Source organism: Lontra canadensis, unplaced genomic scaffold, assembly GCF_010015895.1.
Source record: "Lontra canadensis isolate GAN:19392208 unplaced genomic scaffold, GSC_riverotter_1.0 scaffold68, whole genome shotgun sequence".
In the NCBI taxonomy this organism is placed as follows: Eukaryota; Metazoa; Chordata; class Mammalia; order Carnivora; family Mustelidae; genus Lontra; species Lontra canadensis.
The window spans coordinates 4,826,625-4,845,984 of NW_022631062.1; the positions used below are offsets into that span (position 1 = coordinate 4,826,625).

General features: G+C 51.4%; 1 protein-coding gene across 1 annotated transcript in view; it reads right to left on the bottom strand.

Annotated features, from left to right (window-relative positions):
- Positions 1-2,548: 2,548 nt before the first annotated feature.
- Positions 2,549-19,360, bottom strand: part of CLCN4 (chloride voltage-gated channel 4) — a 57,564-nt gene continuing 40,752 nt past the window's right edge. Inside the window, exons 10-13 of the mRNA XM_032880216.1 lie at positions 18,513-18,699; positions 16,530-16,928; positions 10,107-10,323; positions 2,549-2,788 (exon numbers count right to left, since the gene is read on the bottom strand). Of these exons, the coding sequence (XP_032736107.1) occupies positions 2,698-2,788; positions 10,107-10,323; positions 16,530-16,928; positions 18,513-18,699 (894 nt within the window). The 3' untranslated portion in view covers positions 2,549-2,697. The remainder of the gene's footprint in view (positions 2,789-10,106; positions 10,324-16,529; positions 16,929-18,512; positions 18,700-19,360) is intronic.

Sequence of the window (19,360 nt, forward strand, 5' to 3'; positions counted from 1 at the left end):
CCTTTGGCTATCTGTTCGCTGTTTCGTGTTCCCTTCTGAAGCGCTTTATTTCAGCTAAAAGGGCGTACTGGATTATCTAAATCCGGGCTATGACTAATGGATACTCTTTGGGAGACCACGTGGGAGTAAGAGGGAACAACACGAAGCCATCTTTAAGACCTTTTAGGATTTAAAGTCCAGGAGAACCCAGCTTCACTTGCGTATGTTCCATGGAAACCCCAGCAACAACACTAATACTAGGATCTGTTACTCGATACTCACGGGCTGCGAAAGAGACACGAAGATTGACTTTACTACTGACTGGTGTTTCCACACTGAAGGGGCTATTTGGTATTAGTTTGGAGGAGACCAGCCAATCACAGAAACAAATCTCCCAGTTTGCCAGCATGGTTGGACTTAACTTTTTTAATAACCCAGAGAACCCAACAGTACATTTACTTACACCAACTAGAAGTTTCTAGGTTTTTATTAGGGCTAAGAAATGATGGCTTCTAACTGGTAGTTCTATGTCAAATCTGACAGAAGGGGTGGGAAACTATAAGGTGAGAAAAGAGTGTCTAGAGTGTTCGGCAAGGAAAAGGGTAAGGAGGGGCGCCTGGGTGGCTCAGTGGGTTAAAGCCTCTGCCTTCGGTTCAGGTCATGATCTCAGGGTCCTGGGATCGAGCCCCGCATCGGGCTCTCTGCTCAGCGGGGAGCCTGCTTCCTCCTCTCTCTCTGCCTGCCTCTCTGCCTACTTGTCATCTCTGTCTGTCAAATAAATAAATAAAATATTTAAAAAAAAAAAGAAAGAAAAGGAAAAGGGTAAGGAGGACAGGAAGGACGGCAACCTGGACATGATGATGGCGCCCGATCCAGTGGACAGCATTCCCTCCACAGGACCCATCCCCTTCCTTATTAAGAGAATCAAAATTTCATTCAGGGAATAATATGTCTAGCTACAAACTTTCCTTCCCACACTCACATGCAGCTGGGGGGAGTCATGTGACAGAATTCTAGCCAATGGATGTAAGCTGAGCCTCTCCGGGAATTTTGCTTTCCTAATACGGGTGCTGCCCCTTGTTTCAGGCCTCCTCCTCCCTCTTCTTGTCTAGGAAGCAGACATCTTACCCGGCAGTTCAGTAACCACCTTGTGGCTCAGAGGCGGCAAGCCAGGGGACAAAGGACGCCAGGGGACAAAGGACGCCAGGGGACAAAGGACAGCAGAAAACAATACCAAAGGACATGAATCCTTGATGATAATACAGAGAGAGTCGACAGTGCATGACCCCCAGGTTTCTCATTCAACTCTCCACTCTCTTACTAGCTGCCAAACGCACACCTGCCCCGTCAGTATCCAATAATGACACACAGGGTGAGGGCGGCTCAGGGAGCTGGGAAGAGCCAAGATGGACGGGAGAGGGCAAGTGGGAGCGGCCAGGCTCACACAGAGAACACCGTGGACTTAAATTACAGCTCCAGGCCTTCTCCCAGAAAAGACTGAAGTCCTGACTAAAGAGACAAGTGCACCATTAAGTTCAATACACAGAAGCCCAGTGCTCAAACTGGCTGTCGATGGTTTAACTCTGCCCTTCTGTGTTCCGCGTACAAGCACGAAAGTGCACACTCAGACACTAACGCCAGACGTTTTGCATCCTACAGAGAAGATAATGGAACAGATTTAGAATCAATTTAGTATCTCTTTTGCAATCCATTTGGAGGAGTTCCTACTGAGACTTTATATGCCTCCCCCTCTCTGCAGCCGTATTTAATAGGATCCGAAAGGAAAAATAAGTGGTAACACGGGGCAGCCTGTTTTGACCCTCACATACGCTGTTCGGAAATTAAAGCACACTTACGACAAGCTGGCAGCACATAGGATATGGCCCATGGAAAGTGCTGGATGGCTCAATATTTAGGAATGCACATGCAACACATTTGCAACACGACGAGCAGGTGTGTACACCCTCAAAATCAGGATGAACCCCTTTGTGTGGGAGGAAATACGGGCAGCACTAAACACGCCAGGAGTTTACCATGCAGTCCCAAGGTGTTGGCCTTGCACAGAGAAAGGATTTCTTCATACTCATCATCGCAGGAGACCCTGGATGTTGGTTTGGAAAGTGATGGGAGAAGTGAAACAGTGGGCCGAGAACAGGAGCAAGAAATGGGATGGTCGGGAGTGAACCCACTGGCAAACTTTCAGCTTTCACTGTGTGCCGATTTAATTTCTTTTGTCTTTTCCAACAAAGTGAGTGCAGATATCTCTAGTCCGATTCAACGAAATAGCAGCAACACTTCAGGAACCAAGAAATAACAGATGCTCGCAGGCCAATACTCCTTTGCCTTTTGGACTCAAAGCTTCACAAACATCAGCCTTAAAACGAGGGGCAAACATTTCTGGACTCAGCATTTGTGTTCCATGTCCTTGTACGAGCCATTATTGTTTACACCCACCCCCATGCCCCGACGGCGGTTAATAAACTCATTAAGAAACACAGCTGGAAACTCATAAGGGGTTAAAGCTATGAAATGCCTACTCATTGATGTCTCTCTCTTTTTAAAAAAAAAAAAAGATTTCATCCTTCTTCCTTTCCAACAAAGCTTTTGTTTCCACTGCCCCCAGCGCACAATCGTTCATTAGGATAATAACATAACATTTGTTTATTTCTTTTAAAATGACACGGTTGTGTTTTTCTCAAAATAAATGCCACCTTGTTTCTAATTAAACATGATGGATTCAGGGTCCTGGTTTGCCATCTGGGCCATATGTCTCAAGACATCCTTTTTCGTGATGATGCCAAGAAGTCTCCTGGAGAAGAAACAAAATAGAGAAAAGAGGTCAGCTTTGCAAGATTGACTCCTGCCTGCCCTAAACCCCAGGGCCTTCTCCACCTGGATGCACAGAGACATTTCCCAGCTTTCCCTGCAGTCGGGTGGGGACAAGTTAGTGAGCGCTGGCCAATGGCATGTAGGTGGAGAGGAGAGATGCCTTTCCCAGGTCACCTGCACATTTCCAGACACTTTCTCTCCTCAACTGGTGGCCACAGGCAGGGGAGCCAATGAAGGACTCTGAGGTCACAGAGGACTGACTTAGCAGCCACCAGATTCAAAGACCTGGGTCCTTGGATGACTCTATGGTAGAGAGCCCATACCTGCTGAAACCCACATTGGACGTGACGTGGGGGGGAATGAATCACTACCGTGTTAGGCCACTGAGATGGCAAGCTTGTTAATTACAGCAAGAAACCTATAGTGACTAATACGCTCGCCTAAATTTCAGGACTATAATCAATTGAAAAAATCAATTGTGAAAGCCTTTGTCAAAACTGGGCCACAGAAATTCCAAGTAGAAGGATCCAAGTGATCCTATTTTAAGTCTAACATAGTGGACGGGTAAAGTTTAACATTCATATTTCTCGCCATAAACGGAAATGACCCCTCTTCCAAAATTCCACTGTTTTCAACTTACGAAAACAAGGCCTCTTAACAGGGCTCCTTGCGTTAAGGGCCCTAGACTACACACTGCACAACCCCAAGGAGTGCCGTTTGCAAACACGACAATGTAACACATGCCCCAGACTGCACAGGACACACCTGCGCAACCACACCCCACAGCCCTTACTCAATCTTGATTTTTTTTTTTAGATTTATTTATTTATTTATTTGACAGAGAGAGATCACAAGTAGACAGAGAGGCAGGCAGAGAGAGAGGGAAGCAGGCTCCCTGCTGAGCAGAGAGCCCCATGCGGGACTCGATCCCAGGATCCTGAGATCATGACCTGAGCCGAAGGCAGCGGCTTAACCCACTGAGCCACCCAGGCGCCCCCTCAATCTTGATTTTATTAACTACTTAAATGACCACCTGCTGGGACAAACCCTGCCCCCTCGGTAAAGTAAAAGGTTTGAAGGAAGAGGATGTGCACAGTTTCTTTAGAGAAAGAAAGTTCCACTGGCCAAATCGGTCTGCCAGGTAGCCCGCACACCCAAGAAAAACAGAAGGAGAACTAAACAGGGTCAGGCTGACCCTGGAATAATGTGTAGTTAATAAAATGAAAGATTTCTACTCTGTATCGATGTAAAATAATGAGATACCCCCAAATCAGAAAACACAAATGCAATACACTCTGTGATTTATTTAAGGCCAAATTGGTCAAATTCATCTCCCATGCAACAGAAGGGACAATGAAGAGGGAACACTAGCATCCGGGGCTGCATGCGGGACTCAGTTGCCGCTGGTGAAATGCATGCTGGGTAGTGAAACTGTCAGGCCAGAATTGTCCCTGACCACACAGCCCTTAACCAACCCTGAAAAAGCGATTGTTTTCCAGTGTTAGTTGCGTACCTCTGACCCGGGGGAGACAGCGGGTACTGCCTGTTCCCCTCTCCCTCACAGGAACGTCTGCAGGAGAGGGGAAGATAGCAAAGGGGGACTTGAAAAGCATGGATGTCAAAATCCTGCAAGCATCATGACTCTGCTGTGAGGCTCCAAGAAATGGAAGGAAACATACAAAGTGAGACAGAATCAGCAAATGGACATTTTGCAACGCCTGTTGTAATAATTAGTTTAGTCAGTAATCATCCATGGGTTCCAAAACCACTGGGCAAATGGTTACTGGCAAGCAAAAAACTTGCCTGGTCTCACAGGATCCCTCCACAGACAGATTACATACAGAGAGAAAAATGTCCCTTCTCAGCGGAGGGCTCTGGTCCCCACCACCTCATCTAAGTGGCAGAGCTTATCACCAACAAAGCTGGAAAAGCTGACGTTGTGACATCATTTATGTTGGCACATCACCAGAAACAACTTAGCCAAATCAAACCACCGGGAAGCTATCAAACAGATTCCCAATGTGAGACTACTGATTCCAGACTCTTCACAAACAAAAACAAAAACAAAAACTGTGTCATAAATAACACACCAAAAAAGGCAGGAAAGTGTTCTAGATGAAAGGCTAAAGGGGCAAAACAACCAAATGCAATGTGTGGACCTTGAAAGAATTCTGGGTTGAAAATTGATATAAATCAGATATTGAATGATATACTGAGTCACTGTTAATTCTCTATAATTACAGTTTAGTGGTGACATAAAGTAACTTCCTTAACTCTTAGAAGATGTATGCTCCACTCAGAGCTGCCAAACCTTGGCGGCACGCAAGATGTCCTTCAGTGAGTGACTGGATTCCTAAACTGTGGCCCCTCCTGGTGATGGAACATTATTCAGCGCTAATAAAGAAATGTGTGGTCAAGTCATGAAAAGCCATGCAGGAAATTTACATGCATGTGACTAAGCAAAAGAAGCCAGTCTGAAAAGGCCCCATCCAACTCTAGGACACTCTGGAAAAGGCAAAACTATGGAGACAGTAAAGAGATCAGTAGTTGCCTGGTTTTGGGGGAGGGAAGGAGGGACGAAGAGGTGGGGCCCAGAGGATTTTTAGGGCAGAGAAACCACTCTGTGGATACAGGTCATTCTCCATTTATCAAAACCCACAGAATGTACCACACCAAGGGCGAACCCTAAGGTAAGCTACCGACGGGAGTTAATGTACCAGTATCAGTTCCTCAAAGGCAACAAATGTAACATATGCAACATACTAGTAAGGGAAATTGAGGGGACAGGAGAGGGTATATGGGAACCTTGTACTTCATGCTCAATTCTTCTATAAACTCAAAACTGCTCTAAAAATAGTCTATTAATTAAAGAAAACAAACCCTTGTGGGAGAAAAGTAGTCCCCGGAAAGGAGAGGGGTGCCAGCGCAGAAGGGTAGAACCAGGCATCACTCTCTGTTCTAGCTGCTCAGAGCTACTTGGCTTCAACTGTGTTCATACGTTACTTTAAGGACTTTTCTAGAGGGTATCAGAATGCAGTAAGGTTGTCGATGTCCCATCAAACAAGACGCTGTTCTACTAAAGTGGCCACACGGAGTCAGGGTCCTGACTCAGCTCAGGCGGCCACAGCGAAGCCCCACGGGCTGGGTGGTGACTGCGCTCATGATCCTGGACACCAGAAAGCCCAGATCAAGGTGCTGGGGGGTTCGGTTTCTCCAGAGGCCTCTCTCCTTGGCTCGCAGCCCTCACTTGGCTTCTCCCCAGGCCCGCACATCCCTGATGCCTCTTCCTGTCCCTGTAAGGACACCAGTCTTATCAGATTAGGGCCCCAACCTGAGGACCTCATTTAACTCTAATTACCGCATTGAAGACCCCATCTCCAAATCCAGTCACGGTGGACTGGGGGGCTTCAACATATGAATCTGGGGGGATACAATTCAGTCCACAACAGTTCTTCCATCGCATTTAAAATTTAAAAAAAAAAAAAAGGGGACAGTACAAAGGCGACCAACATGGGCCTATAATACGCCATAGGAGCTGGGGTCAGAGGAGAAATGGGAGGTGGCGTGAGCAGCAGGGTGCATGGGGGTGGGCAGCTAAGGGGCGGGTCTCCGCGGTGCTTGGGGGGGCAGTGGGAGGGAAGGGGGTAGGTGGGGGGGAAGGTGGGGGGGTCTCCTGCTGGCGATCACCAACTAGCCAACAGCCTCCCGATTGACACCGCTCTTTTGTCCTTTGCCATTTTCTCCTTGAAAGCCTGGCTCAGGACCCTGCCCTCTAGAATACCGGGGTCAAGCCGCCCAAACTGGGTTATGTCCATGTCTCCTAGCAGATGACGAGCTCTCGGCTTTATTATTTTTTGGACACTTTTGAGCCTTCACCAGGTCTCAGAGAGGCGCCCTATAAGATGGTGCTGAAGCGAATGTGACTTTGAAAAAGTAGGGCTTGTTAGTGTTAGCAAAGGGACGAGGACTCCGCTATCTCTCTCTCACACACACACACTCACACACAGTCACACACCACCCCTCCCGTATCTGTGAAGCCTGGTGTGGTTGCCCTTCTTCCCCCCGGGGCAGCGTGGACGACCTCCTCTTCAAACTCTGTAACTGGAAACACGGAACGTCGAGCTGCTCACAATGCTTCTGGGGAAACAGGAACTCAGAGCGGTCTCGGGTTTGGGCATAAACTGTGCCTTGGCCTACAACAATTACTGCAAAAGAGGAAGGCTGAACACCCACCCGGGAGGAGACAACGTCAAAGCCGGCAGAGATCGTAGTGGTGGGACGGGACTTACTGTAAATCGAGTGTCTGACCTTCTGGCCCCTTTGGGTTGCAGTTCAAGTCAATCGAGGGAATGACAAATGGCCAGTCCGTGGCCATGAACATATCCAGTTAGAACAGCCGGGCTCTTCTGAGAAGGCCACCCCGTCCAAGTCCTGGGGGCCCACCTAGCAGGCCTGGGGAAAGCTGATTCGACGTCCCCCCTCCCCTGCGCCCGCTTTGGCCTTCGAGAGCCTCTGTGGGGAGAATCCCACCGAAATGCAATACGGGCTTAGTTAGCCACTGGAGGCTCCAGAGACTCAAGCCTCCTGGGGACAAAGCCTTCTGTGGTTCCTGGCGTGGTTTCGCCATGACCTTGGGGCCCAGGCCCCAAGAAATCCTGCCGCCGAGGCAGGTCCACAGGACAAGCCGGGGCTCTCTCTGCGAGCAGGGAAGGCACATGGTGACGGAGTACATCAAACACGCAAGCTGGCTCAGGCCACGGCGGCCCTGGCCGTGAGCCCGAGGAGATGAAAGCCCCGCAGACTGGGCTCCCTTGCCAGCAGTAACGCATCAGCATCTGTGTTTGTTTAAAATATGCAGAGCGAGAGAGAGTGCGATTTTGTTTTCTCGCAGAACATTCGGAGCCAATTTCGGCACCCAGATCTTCACAGGAAAACCTCATGGGGCTGCGTGAGGTGTGAGCGGGCGGTAAGGGCAGAATTTCCTGCCAGAACTAGAAATTCCAATGATAACTGACATTGGATGATTATTTTTTTAAAGGAAAAGAGAAATGGCGACTCACTTGAGACGCCCTGGGTGATCACAGTGGTAGTTACGCCGGGCGCTGGAAATTCAAGTATGTAAATAGGCTTCGGCATTCTGCAAAGTGGAGTCCGGGACAAGCAAGCAGCAGCTCCTGGGTGTTTGCTAGAAACACACATTCACAGGCCCCACCCCCAGCCGAGGGATCAGTGGCTGCACTGGCCCCGGCACTCCACGTTTAGCCTGGAGCTGTAATACTCTGGGAGATCCTGTGACCCACTGAGTACCTTTAAATATCACCAGCGAAAAAATTAATGAATAGGGCGCCTGGCTGGCCCAGTTGGTTAAGTGACTGCCTTCAGCTCAGGTCATGCTCCTGGAGTCCCGCATCGGGCTCCCAGCTTCTCGGGGAGTCGGCTTCTCCCTCTGACCTTCTCCCCTCTCATGCTCTCTCTCATTCTCTCTCAAATAAATAAATAAAATCTTTTTTACAAATTAACTTAATTAGTTAATAAAAATAAAAATCACCACCAGAAGCGATCTCCAGTCCCAAACTTGTATTCGTCGCTTACCGACAGCCCCTCCCATGTGCAACGCCCCCGCCCCCCGCTACAGCTGGAGCTGAGGACACCGGGCGTGCAGGCTCGGGGTTCTGCACAGCCAGGACGGCAGGAAGGAAGCAAGGGAGTAAGGAGGGCTCACTTGGATGTTCATGGGCACCTAGTCCACAGTCACTGAGCTTCAGAGCAAGTGGCCTTCCGGGCCAGTGAGTCTCTGATGCAATGCGGGCCACCCCGTGCACAGCAGGCTTCCGAATGACATCCCCGATCTCTACCTTCAAAGTGCGAGGAGCATCCCCTCTTTCTAGCAAGGACACCCATCATCTTGGGGGGCAACATCACCCTGGGTGAGAAGTGCTCGGTGAAGCCGGACGGTGGGCTCCGCAGTGTAACTGACGTTAGAGAGTTAAGGCCTCGACACAGGGTATCAGCGTCCCTGCAGCCCCACCCCCTCCCCTCAGCCTACAGAGAATACGCTGGGCGGCAACCCAAGGTTCCCGGCTACCCTGACTGGGCCAGTCTATTCCTCTACCCAGGCCTGTGAAGACGTGGGATTTGGGCTGTACCTCTGAGCCCAAAGAATGGCCCTGGGGCACGGCACCTCTCACACCACCATGAGCCTTCAGTCTGTGCAATGCTAATTTCCTGGCTCGTGGTAACACAAAGCAAATGTAGTACTGTCACGGCAGAGACAATGCCATGAGGCCACCAGATCTCCCAGCAACTCGGGGACAGCTGTTCTGAAAACAAGAGGTTGTCTTGAACCGACTGCTGTATCAGGGAACAATCCGAGCATGATGTGAACTTCACATCTGCTTATGGGTCACGTCATCCATGAGAAATTCCAGGTGATTGCAGAGAGCTGCCCCCGGCTGAACCCAGGGGCACGGGAATACAGGCCACCCTTGAACAATAAGGGTTTGTACCGCATGGGTCCACCTACATGCAAATGTTTTTCGAAACATGCAGGACGGTACTGTAAATGAACTGTCTCTTTCTTGTGATTTTCTTAGTCCCATTTCCTCTGGCTTCCAGACTACAGCGTGTAATACATGTTCAGACGAAATACGTGTTAATGCACCGCTCACGTTATCGGTAAGGCTCTGGTCAACAGTAGGCTACCCGCAGTCAGGTTTTGGGGGAGTCAAGTTCTGTGTGACCTTAGACGGCACGGGCCGCCGGCGCCCCCAGCCCAGGGCCGACGTGGGCTCCACCGGACACAGCCCACAAGCCACCGCCCTTACGCAATCCGCTTCTGCAAAAACCCTTGGCGCGTCTTAAGATACAGTGATCCACGTCTCGTAGCGGTTCCGCAGCTCCTAACCAGGCACCGTGCACAGGCCGTGCTCCGGGCCCCGTGAGGTCCGCCCCGCGTGCCCGCACACCCTCGTTTCCTCACGAGCCTGTGTCTTTCACTGCCCGCTTCTGCGTGGCACCAGCTCGTGGAGGCATGCCAGACCCCGTGACAGCACAACAAGCTGTCCCTTCTCCCCGAGCCAAGTGCCACCCAGGGCAGGGGGGAGCAGAAAAGCTGCCCAAATCCTTCTCCTTCGGCTCCTCCCCTTTTTGACTCAACCCTCAGCCTGGGGCCGGCCAGCAGCCCCGCCCAGCAGGTTTCTCCCACCTTCCCCTCGCACCAGCTGCCCCACGAGGCCCCCCGGGACAGAGACAATGACTCGTTCATCTTGGTGTCCTCGGAGTCCGGCCAGAACACTCACCCACTCCGCGTCACCAGGCACTGCCGGAGCCCCAGCTTCCGGAAGATGTCCACCACCGTCTCCATGGGGGTGTGGTCCGTGACCGTGAACGGGCTGAGGTTGAGGACGCGCCGCAGCTTCAGGGGGTGCGGGCTGTTGGCCGGCAGCTCGGGGGGCTCCTCCGTGAAGTACATGATGGAGTTGCTCACGATGCCCTCCTGCCTCTGTCTGGCGTTCTCTGGAATGGGTGAGCGGGAACAATAAGCTACGCAGAGGCCCCTGTTTCGCAACTGCCTCCAGCCCCCGCCACAGGAACAGCGGCCTTCCCTCTGTCCGCGTCCCACAATCCCACAGAGAGGGGTTCAGGGGGCAAATGCCACATCCTTAATGAAGGGCTTCAGCCAAACATCTGGAAAATTGGCATCTCTCTGAAGCTAATGCCACGTGAGGGTCCCTCTGCTGTGACCCGATCGTCGCCAAAGTCTTGACGCGTGGGCCTGAGCAAGGCGACTTTTTTGGGAGGATGTACTACCTCCTCTTGGGCTCGGGGACACCCAGAAGGCCCAGGGCCCTCCACCCTTGCTTTCCTAACACTCCCTCATCATGGGCTCAAGTTGGACATGACAAGAAACCACACGTTGCTGCCCAACGACCTTAGTAAGTTGTTTTTCTTTTTTTCTTTTCATTTTTTTTTTTTTACAAACTAACTTTTAACTGGCCCAAATGGCATTATGAATCCTGAAAGGAACAAAAACCAATAGGGCCATCCCAGGCTCACAGCCCAGAAATGCAGCTTAATTCCAAATATGGCCCTTGGGACCAAAGAAATAACTCCAGAAAAGCCACCATGCCCCCACCTCCTGGATGGCCTCTCTTAAAAATGGATCATTCTGGGGATTCCTCAAAGAAAGATAATAAAACTGTTATGGTAACAATGAGGCTCTTTCTATCTGTAGGCAAGGACATGCAAACGCAAGCCGAAGAAAAGTAGGGTAACAGGAACTCATTAGAAATACAGCTTTATGCAGTACTAGAAACCCAGGCTATTTTAAGTCACACGTGAAATAAATCCATTGGTCTCAAGATATTTCTCCAAGGCAATTTTCCTTCTGTTGGAATTTTAATCTTTCTTTTGGTTCATGGGAAAAGGTTAGGAAAAATGTACAAGTGAGGCTTGTCTTAAAATGGATCCTGGTTTCTAGAATACATCTCTGGCCTTCTCACAGACTACTATTCACCTACATTGTTCTTTGAAAAACAAAATTCGAACTGCCTGAGTACTCTAATGGAAAACTGGCAGCATTCGGGGTCAGGCTGAGTTTGAAAAAGGGTCTCTGTTTAAAAAAGAAACCGTAGGCCCGCTGGGCAAATGCCGGCGCATTATGTGGGTCAGGGGAAATGCGGTTACGGCAAATGGGCTGGGATTCGACCACAAATACCAGAGGACGCAGAGGCACGTGTTTTTCAAGTGTGGACACTGCATGGTACGCGCTGCCCATCTCTCTCCTCAATCAAAACAGTTCTGGCCCAGAGCCCTGAGGTGCGCTGGTGACTAGCAACACACGGCTCATTGTCGCAGCCCGAGAATGCTCTCGCAGTCCCACGTGACAGGAACGCAGCCATTTCAACCATCGGGGCGACTGGATCAAGGATCGGTCTTCACTGGGATTGGATCAAGCCACAGACCTCAGTCAAGAACTGAAACGAGGATTTGCTGAGCCCCTCATAAGACCAAACACAACTGAGTGACCATCAGTCCACCTGTCGAAATAGAGAACCACCTTCCGTGTCCTCCGAGTGTCCTGATCAGGTTAGAAGCCCCGATTCTATCAGCAGCTAGCTCGGCGATGCCCGGTTCCCGGCTCGCCAGTGCGTTCCCAGGGCCTGGACAAGGCCTGGTATACAGGAGGCACACAATAGATGCTTACCAAACGCGTGCATGAATCAGTCAACAGGGGAACGAATGAGCGAGTGGTTCTACTAAATGTCCGCGTGCTCGGTCCCTCCGGCAGTGTGGGACAGCCCGTTTCACAGGGGAGACCCCGGGAAGGAAAGCCCACGAGCTGTTCGCTGCCGAAAAGAATCGAAGGCACCAGCTGGGCTCGGAGCCAGAGATGCAGGCCATGTTCCTGGCTACTCTGGAAGGGCTCTGCTAGGCCACTCTGGAACTGTCCTATCAAGACTTAGCTGAACGCTTCCAACAGGCTACATACAGGCCAAAAACTGATGAATGGAAGGACCAGCGAGAAAGCTTTTTGCAGCCCTCTGCTAGGTCCAACCATCTAGCCCCAACTGGGGCAAGAAACCTCCATCAGTCACCAGGAGGCCCGCAACAGAGGCCAGCACGCATGCTCACAGAGGGCGGTCACCGGCTCCTGCTCCCTGCCCTCCCAGCGACCAGAACAATGCCTGCACATGGAGGCTGCACAAGACATACATAGATCGTGCCGGAAAGCTTAAAACAACTCCCCACCCTGGGAATGATCCGGGGCTACAACAGCATAGACTCCCAGGCCCTAGGGACTCACGGAAGCCAGAGTCAAAAAAGAACCCCCCGAAAAGGCCCAATGTTTACGTATGTAGAAGGCCCATGAGCTAAGAAGGAAATGCACCAGAACGTTAACCATGGCCTTCTATACTGTTGAGAAAGTGGGTGCTTTTTTTTATTTTCCCTTTTGCTTCTGATTTCCCCAATATTCTGTGAATATGTATTAATTCTTTAAAAATAGGGATGGCTGAGTGGCTCAGTCAGTTAAGTGTCTGCTGTCAGCTCAGCTCGTGATCCCCAGGTCCTGGGATCGAGCCCCATGTCAAGCTCAGAGCTCAGCAAGGTGTCTGCTTCTCCCTCTCCCTCGGGTTCTCCCCCTGCTTGTGCTCGCTCTGTCTCTCTCGAATGAAAAAAGAAAAAATAAAATCTTTAAAATAAGCAAACACATAAAAATGTCATAAACTTCATTTTTAATTGTTTTAAAGATCAATTAAGCTGTTCTTAATACAAGAGCTTAGTTATCTATTCTACCCGAGCTAGTATCAGGGGCTACAGCTCCTGAAGAACGAGGTACATTTTCCACTTTCTAGTGGACAATATGATGACAACACCAGGCACAGAGTGCCGGTAAAGTAAATTTCACAAACTCTGATACACCGAGGAATTTGAAGGCTGGAAATAATCACATATGCAGTAGCTAGTCCTGTGGCTTTTAGAGCAACGGTTCTCAACTGGGAGCAAGGTTGCCCTGACCCTCAGGGGACATTTGGAACTTTCTGGAGCTATATTTGCTTGTCATCACTGGGAGATGGGGGTGCTACCAGCAGCTGGCAGCCAGAGACCAAGAATACTGCTCAACATCCAACAGGAAAGAACGATCCAGCCCCAAGTGTCAATAGCGTGAAGGCTGAGAAGCCCGACTTGGGAAAGCACTCTCATCCTGTCCATCAAAAATGCTTCCATGTAACAGACGCCATTAACTAAAAAGGCTGCAGAGAAAAACTGAAACTATATATGTGATAAAAATAAAATAAAAACTATTTCGAAGAACAACCAGATGATTCTATGATAAGCTACAGCAGACAGCAGCCCGGAGAAGTCCCTCTGTACATGTGTTCAAGCCCCAGCAGAAGGCAGCAGATGACAGCGCTGTTCTCCATGGCTTGTGCGGGTCAAGAACAGCCCTCCCAGGAAGAAACCGCTTTATCCCTCAACAGCCCTTCCAACAGCTCTGACAAGAGGTTCAGTTCTGGTCACAGACCCCTTTCTGCAAGCAAGCATCTTCCACATGCTGCAGAATCATCATTAAATCACCCACCAGACGAAAAAAATGAGGGTTCCCCTTAACTCTTGCCTGTGACTCTAACTTTCCGTCCCTTTAATCATCTTTGCGGCTTCCCGCTGAGCCCTCTCGGAACCCATCCTCACCTAATTGCAGAATTCAAGACTGGAAGAGTCTGAGCCCTGCTAAGCACAGAAAGAGCCTAGTATTTGCAAACAGCACTGAGAGGCAGAGTCTCATTTACGGGGAATTTACACATGGGTCACACGCAGCCCCATGTGTCCGAACGTGATGGGGAAGGGCGCCACATGTCCTACGTGGGGCTAACCGCTCCCTGGCGAGGACATTGGCTGCAGTTTGGCATTCCAGAGATGGCTGGAAAATAACATTTTCAGCTTCACGGGAGCGGCTGCTGCAATTTTTTAAAAGATTTTATTATTTGAGAAAGAGAGTGAGAGGACACAAGCAGGGGGAAGGGGTAGAAGGAGAAGCAGACTCCCCGCTGAGCGGAAGTCCTGATGTGGGACTCGATCCCAGGACCCTGAGATCACGACCAGAGTCTAAAGCAGATGCTTAACCAATTGAGTCACCCAGGTGCCTCAGTTGCTACAATTTTAACGTGATGTGTAAGAAAAGACCTTATTTGCCCCATCTACCGTTCTTATTCAAACCACCTTGGCTCTACTGAACTATAATCTTTGCTACTAATTCCCCTGAAAACGAAACCAGCATGAGACAGTCACTAGCTAAATGCTAAAGTCATATTTATATTCACAAAAGGCCACATAATTCCGCAAATACAGGTCACAGATTTCTCCAGCAGGATACAGGGACTCTTCTATTTCCATAGATCGAGAAAACAGCTTTTCTGATTGCTTAGAGTGAAACACTCCTTGCCTTTCCACAAACCACGTAAACAGCAGCTTCTACACTATTATCAGTCTGGCTGAAAGCACAGGTACTATTTACACGGCGTGTTGCCTCTTTAGACATTCCAAACATCGCTTCTAAGAGCCCGCTCCGTCTGCAAGCTTAGATTTCTGCACTAACCGGCTGATGACAATTACCGCTTCCCACTTGATTACAGTAATGGGTTTCAGCGAAATTAGTGAGCTGTCTTGTAGCAGGTGCGCCTCGGGCTGCACAACAGGGAATGGGTCCGGCGACATCACTTTAGTCTTTAAATTTCAGCTTTTGCTTAAAAGATCTTAGGGACTGAATAAATTTTTCAAGGCTGCTGATTACATTATTTTAAAAACAAACCCAACCCTGCTCATACAGCTTAAAACCAACCTCGTTATTTAGAAGGCAATATTTACGCCCAAAGGCACCTAACTGTTGAGCCACAGGACGTGAGCACAGGCTGAGCCCAGACGCACCAGTGTGCCGTCGGGTCCAAAATATAAACCCAGTTATTGCCTTGGGGGAGGGGAATCCATTCGAGCAACAACCTAAGGCGAGAGGATATGGCTTACCCAAACTGATTTTTATAGAGCCTTTGATGAAGGTATTTCAAAGATACTGGAAAGGCTATTCAACATCACAAAAAGATTTTAGAAATTGAAAGGGAGCCTCAGAAATCCTTAACCGAGGGCAGGGATAATCAAAGGGTCGTCTGGGGAGGTCACAGGCAGTCCTATCCTGGCTAGTCCCACTGGTGAACTTGTTGAACGCCCTGGAAGATGGGATACGCGGGAAAATCATCAAGCAACCACACAAGCCATGTCGTGGGCCCCATTCCGCCATGAGACACTGGGATGGGGAGATCACGGCAGCAGGCGGGCTGCACAGGATGGCCCTGGCCCCGGCCCGCACACAGGGTGGGGGGCTCTGCTGGTCCCTGTCCTGCCACCTCACGTGCGCCAGCGGGACTCCAGCCTGAAGGGGGTCTCCAAGGCTCGCTGTCCTTCTTCCTAGGTCTCCGTGTGGCTCACACCCAGGCCTCTCGGGAATCCTACCTCCCACCTCCCTTTCAGTGCACGCATCCCTAGGCTGCGGGGCCGGCAGACTTGCTTCTCTGGGCCACCATCCTGGGCACCCCGCACCCGGGCATCACCCGCTCGCTCCTCTCCCAGCTCGACAGCCTGCCCCTCGGCCCCGCCGCTTGCAGCCAGCACACTGGGAGGAAACGCATCACACGGAACTGCCTCAGGCGGGCCTCTGAGTAGTGGGGTGGGACCTAACGCCACCAGCCAAGTGAAGGGCTTGTGCGGTGGCCCGGGAGGCGGCTGGGGCAAAGAACTCACCCTCGATGTCGGGAAGCCCGTCGGAAAGCCTGTCGCCGAGAGCAGCTCGCCAGGGCCAATCCGGGCTCCCCCGCCTCCACCCTTCCCAGCTTCACCTGACAATTCCCTAAAAAGGCAGTGGTGGCCATGGGCCACCTAGAAGGGACGAGCCCCAGAGGCCACGTGCAAATGTGGCTGTTACTTTCCAGCCAAGCAGGTCTCTCCCTAGACATCGTTCCTCATGGTGGGACCTGGGGACCGGCAGCAGCAGCAGCATGAACCAGGAGCTCAGCACAATGCAGAGTCTCCTTGAATAGGCTCGAGAAAGTGTGAGAGCCCCAGCTTAAAGCCCTCTGACCTTGGCACTCTCTAACCTCTTCGGGAATTCAGGGGGGACAAAGGCGGCCCTGGCCTCTTAGTACAGCCTGAGCTTCCCTTCCTCTACTCACTTATTGCGAGGATCAGCTCCCGCCTCTGCGCAAATCCAATGAGGCGCTCGGAGTCCCTGGAGACCACCACGGGGAAGCCGTTGTAGTCGGTCTCCTTGATGAGCGTCTCCACATCCTCCACGGTCATGCTGTCCTGGGTGAGCACGGACAGAGGCGGCTCGCCCCGCCGTGGCCGCATGACGTCGGTAGCCAGCGTGCGGTGGGTGAACTCGTCCTTCACGTCCAGAAATGGGTACCCGTTCAAGTGGATATGAGCCTCATAGATGCCTTCTTTCCCAAAGGCGTCGGCCACCCATTTGCTGGTCACGGCTGCCGCCATCAAGGGCACAATGTACTCTAGACCACCTGTTAATTCGAACATGATGACCACCAATGACACCGTCATCCGGGTAACTCCACCTGCAACCAAAGACAAGATACAATTCTGAAGCTCAACTCCAGACCCTCAGGAGGGCATGAACTGTGGAAACGGACAAGCTGCCTCTAAAGCCTCCAGACACCTGTTCCGAAGACACGGTCCAGCATGTCGCCCAGCACAGACCTCTGGAATGCCGGCCAAGCTCTGGTGAACCAGCGCGACCTCAGGGGGCTGTAGTCACAGCTGCCTGGGGGGCTCTTCGGTGAGAAGACAACTGGGCCGGCTCTTCACCCAAGACCATGAGCCTGGCTTTCGGGTGAGTGGGCTAGGCAGGGCTCTGACACAGCAAATGTGGTTCTGTTCCAGAACCCCGTAAGCTGGGAAACCGCAGAGATTCTTAGCGGCTATGGACAGGAGAGGGACCCAACTGTGGGTCCCCTGGTATCCATTCCAACTCCTACGAGTCTTCCAGTGACCTTGAACTGGGGTTTCTCGACCTCGGCACTAGGACAACTCGGGTGGGTGTTCTGTGTTCTACGGTGGTATCCCCGGCCACCAGGCACTAGATGCCGGTTGCACCGCCCCGTAGGTGTGACCACCAAAAATGTCCCCTCCATCACCCAGTGTTCCCGAGAGGCACAACTGCCCCTGGTTGAAAACCAGTATTCTAGAAGGCGCGGCCGCAACATGGTGGAGACTACGTCCTCACCCAGGCCCTGAATGACTGAGTGGAAAGAAGCTTCCAACCACTCCCACTACACGAACACACGCACGTGTGCACATGCACACACAGGGTCGAGTCTCATTGTTCATGGTAGCCATGATCTACAAAGTTGCCACAAATACGGAAGGAGGAAATGCTGAATCACTGCTCTGGGGAAAACACAAGGTTGGGTTTCTATGAGCTTCTGCTCACACCATTTTGGTCGACCGACCAATACAGAACCTATTTCCTGTGTATTTCTATTGAAAGACACCTTATTTAACACACATAGATGATTCCCAAACACTGAATGCACGGCCCGCAGACTGAAACTCCTGTGTGAGAAGACTTCTGTGACCCTCCTATTTTCTCCATAAGACACATCGCAGCCTTCTTGTGCGTACGACGCCCAGACAGACTGTATTTAGCACTATGGCTGGGGGCCATTTAAAACAACAAAATCATTCGCAAAATGCAAATAGACCACGAAATGGCCACGTGTGTAGAGTATCCGAGCTGTGACAAGAGGGCAGGCCTCCCCACCTCGTTCACCCGGAGCTGGGAGCACACACACTAGACACCTCGCACTTTCCGCTGCTCCTGCACGTGTCTGAGGATGACACAGCAAACGCACCCCAAGTGTTGACTTAGGGGTCACAGGTTTTAGCAAGGAGGCCAATTCCCAAATGTGGGCTCCGCAAATAATGAGAACCCACTGCGTATCGCGAGCAAGCTACAAGCCCCCGTGTGATAAGCCACTGAGATTTAGGGCCTTACATGCGACAGCGACACAACACGGCCTGTCCTGGGAAAGCCAACACTCGAGGCCATGTCCTCCCTCTCCCCGGTTCCCTAACTCAGAGCGGCTGGTGGCGGCGCTTGGCCTGGCCCCCCTTCCCTTGCGCCCCAGTCGGGGCTGTACCTAGGCAGGCTGCTGCTCCCACCATGGCATAAAGTCCGGGGGTGACACAGTCCGCTCCGGGCCTGCACCAGTTCCTGAAGACGATCCAGTCGTGGTGATGGTAAGCCAGCTGCTCCACGCCGATTCCCACCATCCTGCCGGCCATGGCTCCCACCGCCATGCTGGGGATGAAGAGGCCTGAGGGGATCTCCGGGGGGCACACAGGGAAGGGAAGTATGAGGGAAGGAGGCCGCAGCCCCGCTTCCCCACTCCCGGTGATCAATCCCCCCCTCCAAGGGCTTGCGCCCCGCTGGTCTTCAGAGGGGGCACAACGCTTCCGAACGGAGGGTCAGCGGTGTGGACCAAAGAGGACAAGTGGCTTAACCCATCTGGTCAGTCCTAGCTACTGTGTCTCGGACAGAACATGACTTTACACTTCTGCTACCTCTCCTTCAAAACCCGGCCTGCTTCTCCTGCTGGGGATTCAAGGATGATGACCCCTGCAAATACTCACCCTCCTCTCTCCCCTGGGCGTCATTCACATGAGCTTTTACCATTAAACGTGAAGCCACAGCAGGGGAATGGAAAAGGAAGGCGTGCAACTGTTCACGGGTCACACCAAGCAGCCCAGTGCGGCGCCCAGCACCTTCGGAAGCTTTCCACGGGCTCATGGTCCCCGTGAGGACACAGTGGTGCCACACCTGTCAGAGAGACGGGGGCCGTCCCCCCTTCCTAATGAAGTACTTTCCCAGAAGTATTCTGAGTATGTTCAAGCCGGTGAAAGGCAGCAAAGAACCGGACTGTGTAAACTGCAAGATCTTGGGGGCGGCGCGCTTCACATTTTGCTGCGTGGAAACGCGTTTTCACTT